At 39.8% G+C, this 9,365-nt stretch overlaps 1 protein-coding gene across 1 annotated transcript; it reads left to right on the top strand.

Annotated features, from left to right (window-relative positions):
- The first annotated feature begins 3,356 nt into the window (after nucleotides 1-3,356).
- Nucleotides 3,357-6,711, top strand: gja8b (gap junction protein alpha 8 paralog b). The gene is made up of 2 exons (XM_059964785.1): nucleotides 3,357-4,580; nucleotides 5,652-6,711. The coding sequence occupies exon 1, from the start codon at nucleotides 3,357-3,359 to the stop codon at nucleotides 4,536-4,538; it is 1,182 nt and encodes a 393-aa protein (XP_059820768.1). The 3' UTR covers nucleotides 4,539-4,580; nucleotides 5,652-6,711.
- Nucleotides 6,712-9,365: the final 2,654 nt, after the last annotated feature.

Raw genomic sequence — 9,365 nt, 5'->3', positions numbered from 1 at the left:
AGGGCTGTCAGAAGTTACAACAGGACATTGATAGGGTGCAAAACTGGGCTGAGAAGTGGCAGATGGAGTTCAACCCAGATAAGTGTGATGTGGTTCATTTTGGTAGGTCAAATATGATGGCAGAATATGGTGTTAATGGTAAGGTCCTTGACAGTGTGGAAGATCAGAGGTATCTTAGGGTCTGAGTCCACAGGACACTCAAAGCATCTGCACAGTTTGACTCTGTAATTAAGAAAACACACAGTGCATTGGCCTTCATCAATCATGGAATTGAATTTAGGAGCTGAGGGGTAATGTTGCAGCTATATAGGACCCTGGTCAGATCCCACTTGGAGTGCTGTGCTCAGTTTTGGTCACCTCACTACAGGAAGGATGTGGAAACCATAGAAAGGGTGCAGAGGAGATTTACAAAGATGTTGCCTAGATTGGGAAGCATGCCCTATGAGAATAGATTGAATGAACTGGGCCTTTTTTCCTTGGAGCTATGGAGGATCAGGGGTAACCTGATAGAGCTGAATAAGATGATGAGAGGCATTGATAATGTGGATAGTCAGAGGCTTTATCCCAGGGCTGAAATGGTTTTCATGAGAGGGCATAGTTCTAAGTTTCTTGGAAATAGGTATAGAAAAGATGTCAGGGGTATGTTTTTAACGCAGAGAGTGTTGAGTGCGTAGAGTGGGCTGCTGGCGACACTGGTGGAGGTGGATATGATAGAGACTTTTAAGAAACTCCTGGACAGGTATATGGAACTCAGAAAAATCAAGGCCTGTATGTACCCCTAGGTAATTTCTAAGGTAAGGACATGTTCAGCACTGCTTTGTGGATCAAAGGGCCTATATTGTGCCATAGTTTTTCTATGTTTCTATGATTCTATACATCCTCCCTGTGGAATGTGTGGGTTTTCTGCAAGTGTTCTTGTGTCTTTCCACATTTCATGAATTGGTCACTGTAAATTGTCCCATGATTAGCTTAGGGTTAATTGTGTTTGTTAGCAATCCCTGAACTGGCATGGCTCGAACGGCAGGAAGGGCCTCCTCTGTGATGGGTTGCTGTTAGATAGATAGATAAACAAATAAATAAATAGGTTCCATTTATTTTCATTTCACATTAATTAATGGCTTATCTTCATCTATTAAACTTGATTATTAATTCTGTCATCTTTCTTTCTGAACCTGAAATTACATTTATTGTGCTATCTAAAACATTCTTTTCTGATTTACAGGGTTAGGTACTTGGTTGTGAGCGAACAAAAATATACATGATATAATACCACAATAATACCATAAGAACATAAGACATAGCAGCAGAATTAGGCCATTCAGCCCATCGAATCTGCACCACTATGACTGATTCTGGATACCACGCAACACCATACACCTGCCTTTTTGCTTTATCCCTTCGATGCCTTGATCGATCAGAAAACTATCAACTTCCATTTTAAATATATCCACATACTTAGCCTCCATCACTGTCTGTGGCAGAGCATTCCATAGATTCACTACTCTCTAGCTAAGAAAAATTCCTCCTTACCTCTGTTCTAAAAAGTCCCCCTCAATTTTGAGCCTATGCCCTCTAGTTCTGTAACCGTCTGTGGACTCTCCTCAATGACAACGCATCATCTCTGAGATCTGGGGCCCAAAACTGTTGACAATCCTCCAAGTATGGCCTGACTGGTGTCTTATAAAGGCTCAGCATTATCTCATTGCTTTTATATTTTATTCACCTGAAATAAATGTCAAAATTGTATTTCCCTTTTTTACAGCAGACTTAACCAGTAAATTAAACCAGACTCTTACACGAGGTCTCCCAAGTCCCTTTGCACCTCTGATGTTTGAAACTTCTCATTTAGATAATAGTCTGTACTGTTCCTTTTACCAAAATGCATTATCATACATTTCCCAACACTGTATTCCATCTGCCAATTTTTTGCCCATTATGTCTAAGCCCTGCTGTAATCACATTGCTTCCTCAGCAGTACCTACCCCTCCACCTGTCTTAGTATCATCCACAAACTTTGCCACAAAGTCATCAATTTCATTCTCTAAATCATTGACAAACAATGTGAAAAGTAGAGGTCCCAATACTGACCCCTGAGGAACACCACTGGTCACTGGCAGTCAACCAGAAAAGGCCCCCCTTTTTTCCCCACTGGTTGTCATCTGCCTGTTAACCATTCCTCCTTGTCAGCATCTTCCCTGTAACGCCAAGGGATTTTATCTGGATTTTATCTCATGTGTGGCAAATGCCTTCTGAAAATCAAACTAAGTGACATATTCTGTTTCTCTTTTTTTTTTCCCTGCTTGTTACTTCCTAGAAGAACTCTAACAGATTTGTCAGGCAAGATCTCCCTTCACAGAAACCTTTGACTTATTTTATCATTTGTCTCCAAGTACCCCAAAACCTCACCCTCAATAATAGACTCCAACACTTCTCCAACCACTGAGATTAGGCTAACTGGACTATAATTTCCTTTCTTTTGTCTTCCTCTCTTCTTAAAGAGTGGAATGGCATTTGCAGAAAGATACACTAAACATGTGGGAGTCTTCCAAGTAACAACTGGATAAAAGTTACAAAGTAAATGTAATCAGAATATCTGATTGTTGTAATTAAAAGTGGACATACTCCAAATTACTTATATTCACTTTTAAGTAAAACGTCCACCCTAGTACATTAGTGTGCACGACATTTGATAAATAGATGTTGACTATTAATCACCCGAATTTTTACAACAAGTCGTTTTTGTGTATTTGTACATACACGCAGTATTATTGTTTTGAAATGTGCTCCCGTCAATCATGCGGCCAGGCGTCAGAGGATGACATCTTTTCACTGGATGCCGGCTTAAATATTGTCGCAAGCTAAAAAGCCAATGATCGTGCTCTATTACTTCACGTCTGTTTAGCCTGGGACAGCTTTAGATTCAACGTGTTCCTGACCAGTTCACAGGGCGCTATAAGGGATTGAGCTGAAAAGCGCTCCTTTGCTCGGCAAGTTGCCAAGTTAATTACGTTAAAATTAGGTTTCAATCGATGTTTAAGCGCGAAGTAGTTTATAGGGAGTGTGGGAATTGCTTAAGGGAGCTGTATTGTGGTTTGCAGAAATGTTGAAATCCTGGAAATACTTTGTATCCTGTTTATAAGCTAACGCTAATGTCACCGCACAGTAATATTGAAGGAAAAATCGCTTGATTGTCCTAGATGGAAACAACTTCTGCTTCTTTTAGATCAACTATTGGCTGTATTCTTTCTGGGGGAGGGGGCGCACATTATATTGAGGGAAAACAAAAAAAAATTCGAAGCAGTTCAAACCACGAGTTTTCTTTTTTTTTCCTTCGAAGCAGGTAAATCCGCGAAAAAATGGGCGATTGGAGTTTTCTGGGAAACATTTTGGAGGAAGTTAATGAACATTCCACCGTAATAGGAAGAGTGTGGTTGACAGTGCTGTTTATTTTTCGAATCCTAATTCTTGGCACAGCTGCCGAGTTCGTTTGGGGAGACGAGCAGTCAGATTTTGTCTGCAATACCCAACAGCCAGGTTGTGAGAATGTTTGTTATGACGAAGCCTTCCCTATTTCCCATATAAGACTGTGGGTTCTCCAGATAATCTTCGTCTCCACACCATCTTTGGTTTATGTTGGCCATGCAGTTCATCACGTAAGAATGGAGGAGAAGAGAAAAGAAAGGGGAGAAGAAGCGAGTAGACAAGAAGTGAACGAAGAGAAATTGCCTTTAGCCCCAGATGAAGGTGTAAAGGAGTCCACCAAAACGAACAAGAAGTTCCGTTTGGAAGGCATGTTGCTTAGAACATACATCTGCCATATTCTCTTCAAAACAATTTTTGAAATTGGTTTTGTAGTCGGCCAATATTTCCTCTACGGGTTCCATATTCTGCCACTCTATCGCTGCAGTAGGTGGCCTTGTCCCAATACAGTTGACTGTTTCGTCTCAAGACCAACGGAGAAGACTATCTTTGTTATTTTCATGCTTGCAGTGGCTTCCGTATCTCTGTTCTTAAATTTTATCGAAATAAGTCACCTGGGCTTGAAGAAGATCAGATCTGCTTTTCGAAAGACAGCCGAACAACCAATAGATTATCCTTCGCAGAAACTTATCCATTCCATTAGTGTGTCCTCCATGCAGAAAGCTCATGATTATAAACTCCTCAAAGAAGATAAACCAATCTCCCATTATTTTCCAATGTCAGAGTCTGGAGTGGATATGAATAGAACCCCCTTAATCAGTTTTCAAGAAAAAGTCAAACGTGTTGCTCCAGTAGAGGATATGATTAAGGTGTATAATGAAACATTGTTGGCCTATGAACAGCTAGACGATGCTGAATCTGGACAAAAGGCAGGTCCACAAGCAGAAGCAGAGTTAGTAGCAGAATCGGAACCTGCAGCATTGGCAGAACCAGAGGAAAACAGTGGACCAGAACCGGATCCACCAGCAAGAACGAGCGAAAACCTATCGGACACAAGACCGTTGAGCAGATTAAGCAAAGCAAGTAGCCGAGCTCGATCAGATGATTTAACAGTCTGAAAAATATTGGTTTCAATATTGGTCAAATATAAGTGTAGAAATGTGAGTATCAAAAATTAAGCTTGAAACTTAAGTATAAATTGTTCTAGTTATGGGTAGTTTGAGAAGTTTTATTAGCAGATAACATTGGTATTTACATAGTCCATATAATTTTGATTTTTGTTTATTAGGTCTGTCAATATCCAAATTTGTTTGAGCCAAAACAACATTTCAGAAATATTTAATACATCTATGCACAGTGATACTGCATTCTAAAATTTTCAAAATTCTTCATTGGTTAATATAAAATTTTAAACCAATGTAAATTTGACGATGCCTTGATCTTCATGTACTTTCTGTACTTGTGCACACAGAATTGACTTAACCAAGCATGAAATGTTTGGAGTAATTACAATATATGTTTACAATATCCTGGCTTCTTTAATCTCTTAAATCAATCTCCCAAATCTCTCTAGTAAATTTCCAGCTACTAAACCAGATATGCCTTCAATTCTCAAAACAGGAAAGTAGTGGATAAGGGTTTTTTTAGGTTCCAAATAGGTCTGGTGTTCAATTTTGTTCCACTTTGAAGTAAATGTAGCTGCCTTTTATTTTAAGTGGGACAATATAACACAAATGTGCCATTTTATAAGTTGAAGCTCTTTCTATAGTAGGTTCCTAAATTTAGTATCTGACATGCATGGATGGTTTTCAAATAAGTTGAAGTCCTTAGGTTGTCCACGAAGGTAAAATAATGTCAGAAATATTTGAAGGGCAATAATCATACAACATTCATGAATAACACTGGAGCAATGCCTACCTAATGTAGACTGAGCTATCACTCCAATAGGTTGCAAACCTGTAAAATATCTTAAAAAGCATAAACCTAATACTCTGAAAGATGTCGAATAGGTTTATGTCCATTTTAAAAAGCGAGTTAATTTGTTTAAGTGTTTGCTGTATCTAATTGTGCCATCTCTTATTGCTTTGTTTGTATGTAATGTTGTCTTTAAATTTAAATGGTCAATAGTCAACACTGAGGAAAAAAATAATTCAAACCTCAATGCCCTATGAATTATGAGAACACTGTCAAAGCACTTCACTGATATCAAAATTTCATATGTTTATTTGCAGGAATGTGAACATTCTGGAGAAAATATTCCACTTATATGAAATAGCAAAGATCAGGACTTCGACTGAGAAAATTTAGTAAATTAGTTTAAAAAAGATGTGCACCACCAGTTTAACATGTAAGCTACAGTGGATTCCAGTTAATAAGGACATATTGGGACCAGTACGTCTGGGCCAGTTAGCAGGTTTAATGAAAATAGTTTAAAAGGTATAAAAAAAACTACCCAACTGAGTAACAAATTATCTATTTAATTCAGAGGTTCACAACCTGCTTAATGGCATTAGTCAACGGCATAAAAAAGATTGGGAACTCCTGAAATAAATGAAATACAGAACAAGTGACAACACTGCCAAAACTACCACCGTACTATTAAGATGTGTATTTGTTCCTAATAGTTGTTGATGGAGGAATACATTCAGTATACACTAACATATTTGTTTGACTAAATGAACACAATCAGTGTAGGACAGATAGTGCCTTCAAACAGTGGTTTTGACTGCATCCTCCAAATCTTCATTTTCATTGTAATATTCAAGGTAATTGATGATATCTTCAAATTCTTCATATTTTCTTCATATTTTCTAATTTGTTGAAGTTGTGAAATCCTTTCATTTTCACTCCTGGCTGTCTCTGGCATTGCCAAGCCTTGGAAAAGCAGTGAGCAAAGCAATTCTGTATTGTCTTACTGCTCATTATTTGCCAACAATCAGTCACTAAAAACTATTCATGTTTTTATGAATACAAACAAGCTGGTGACACTGTATCAAAACTGTGTGCTGGTAATAAAATGTGTGGTAACAGTTTCCTGCCCTCTTTAAGTAACATGGTGCCCCAAATAAACAAAGGGAATCCCAGCTGGTTTCTTGATTTGTTCTTGTTCTTTAAGAGTTGACCAGGTAAGCATTTGCCCTGATGAAGCCATGGCCCAGTTACTGGAATCCATTGTACTTGAAGAGAAATTACAAATACAATACATGGTACAAAAACAAACCAAATGCAATCAGTAGCATACATGTACAATTACAAAGATTGAGGCTAACATCAAACAACTGTAATGGGTCTGATCTCCTTTGTGCCATAGGTTAATCAAAGAAGTAACAAGTATAAATACATAGAATGTTGAAATCTGTAAAGCTTTTCAAGATGCAAATTAAAAGCTTAAGATAAATCACAATTTTGATTGTTCATGCAGCATTGAGTAAACTATATTAAAATTGTATCTTATTTAGAAATTAAAAACACGTCTCTTGCTTACTAATTCTGCAAAACAGAAGAAAGAAAAACCTGGTAGATTCACTAACAACTGATCTTCAAAGCCCACGTAGGTTTTCACAAATTAAACAATGTGAAACGTTTTATGTTTAAGAAAACGAGAAACAATTTATTTTTTTGTTCCAAACACTGAACAAGAAGTGTGCTAATACTACTTTACATCATCACATCAAACCAGCCTCTTAAAGAGAACCCCAGCTTTGGGGTTGGTTGTAAATTATGTATGTTTCCACCAATTACGTTACCCTACACAGACATCTCTCCCCCCCAGAATTCATCAAATTCATTGTGAACCTGCCTGGAGCTCGGAAAAATCACCCATGGGTCCTATGTTCCATTTTCGAGAAACAGCAGGTGCCTTTGGTACAGTTAGAGGTGAGTTGACACACTCCTGGTCACGTCATGATGGTAGGGGCAGGGTAGCAGAATCCTCCAGATCTTAGTGGGCTGGTTTACTGAAGTAGATTCAGGCTTACCCTTCCTATCTATGATATTTACATAGCCTTTCTATCTATTCCCAAATGCAGAAAGGGCCATCATAAGGGGGCCTAAGGGTGTCATGATGGATGAAAACAAAGAGGGTGGAATCTTGATCCACAGAAACCCAAAACCCAAATTATGGGAGGTAGGAATAGGTGCAAAGGAATTGAATTTACTGATCAGGGGGGAATCCTGTTGAGAGGCCTAGCAGGCATCCGTGGCATCAGGAATAAAATCACCTGGCACTCATGATGATTGCTTGTATACCAACTCAACCACGGTTGACTGCACCTCCAATTTTGGAACTGTTCTGAGCCCCAGGAGGACCCATGGGAGACAATCATGACAAAACTCATCCATCAGAGAAGCCCTCAGAGCAGCCTTCAAGGAGAAGAGAAACTGCTCACATGGGCCATTGGGCTGTGGGTGATACACCATGGTGTGATGTAGCCTAACACCGAGGTTTTGGTCATCACAGCCTAGAGGTCTGATGTGAATTGGGTCAAAGAGGAAATATCAAATGGGGTGCCAAACTGAGAAACCCAGATGCTGATTAATGCCTGAGCCATGACTGTGGCCATTGTCAATGTCAGAGGGACCACCTCTGGCCACCTGGTGATGCAGTACACATTAAGGAGGTGCATGAAACCATAGGAGGGTGGAAACAGGCCAACAAGGTCCACACGGACACGATCAAATCGTTGCTTGGGAACCTCAAAAGTGCTAGTGGTGCCTGAACAGGATGGTTAACTTCTGCCAACAGGCACTCCACACAGGCTGAAGTCCAATCACACTCATCCTTTTTAAGGTCATGCCACACAAACTTTAGTGTAACCAGTTTCTGTGAGGCCTTCCAGCTCAGATGAGAATCTATGTACTGAGACAAATACAGTCTGTCCAGTTTGCAGGCACTATGGGGCAAGGACAACTGCTTGAGACATCACACAGGAGAGAAACCTCAGTTTCCCCAAACTTAATGTCAGCCAACTGCTGTTCGATAAGCCTGGACCTCTGGGTCAGTAACTTGGTTGGCTGCCATCCCGATATAGTCAACCCCCATGTGTATGGTGTCAGTGGCTGGTCGTGAGAGGCAATCAGCCATGGCATTTGTTCTTGTGATGTGTTGTATATTCATTGCAAACTCTGATACATAGGTCAGGTGGCATGGCTGCCGTGCAGACCAAGGGTCTGATAGTTTGGACATCACATGCATGAGGGATTTGTGGACAATGAATACTGTTGAAATGCTGACCCTCCAGAAGAAAATTAAAATGGTGGACACAGATGGTGAGCAATAAGCTCATGGTCAACTAAGCTGTATTTCCTTTTGGGTCAATGGAGTTGTTGATTGCAGAAGATGAGCAGTTGCCACACACATCCCGCTCACTGTTCGTGCACAGCACCCACAGCATAGTCTGAGACATCAGTAGTAATGGCAAAAGGTGCATTGGAGAGTGGGTGCACCAGTAGGGTCACATTGGAAACAGTTTGTTTGGTATCATCAAATGCCCTGGTGATGTGTTTTGACCAGCCAAGCACTTGACTAGGGGCATTGTCTTTAAGCACAAGTTCAGCAGCTTATGGAAAGACATGGTGATAGAAATTCGCCATGCCTAAAAACTCCAGTAATTTTTTAGTAGTGTGGGGTAGTGGGAAATCCATAATAGTGGCTACTTTGCATGGGAAGGTTTTACACCTTCTGTGCAGATGCTGAAGTCAATGGCTGACGATCCAAAATGGCATTTAGCAGGGTTAACAATCAACCAGTGTTGGCTTAAGCACTCAAAAAGTGTGTGGAGATGAGATACATGTTCTGATTTGGATACACTGGCAGCAAGTATGTCATCCAGGTAAACAAAAAGGAAATTTAAGTCTTTTAATATAGAGCCCATCAGATGTTGGAAAGTCTGTGCTACATTTTTCTGCCCAAATGGCATGCACAGAAACTCAACAAAGCAAAACGG

This window comes from Hypanus sabinus, chromosome 3 (genome assembly GCF_030144855.1).
Source record: "Hypanus sabinus isolate sHypSab1 chromosome 3, sHypSab1.hap1, whole genome shotgun sequence".
Taxonomy (NCBI): domain Eukaryota; kingdom Metazoa; phylum Chordata; class Chondrichthyes; order Myliobatiformes; family Dasyatidae; genus Hypanus; species Hypanus sabinus.
Note: the sequence above shows the minus strand (reverse complement) of the source record. Positions and strands in the feature narration are given on the sequence as shown.

Coding starts and splice junctions, on each gene's coding strand:
- gja8b (XM_059964785.1), top strand. CDS start 3,357: ATGGGCGATTGGAGTTTTCTGGGAAACATTTTGGAGGAAGTTAATGAA.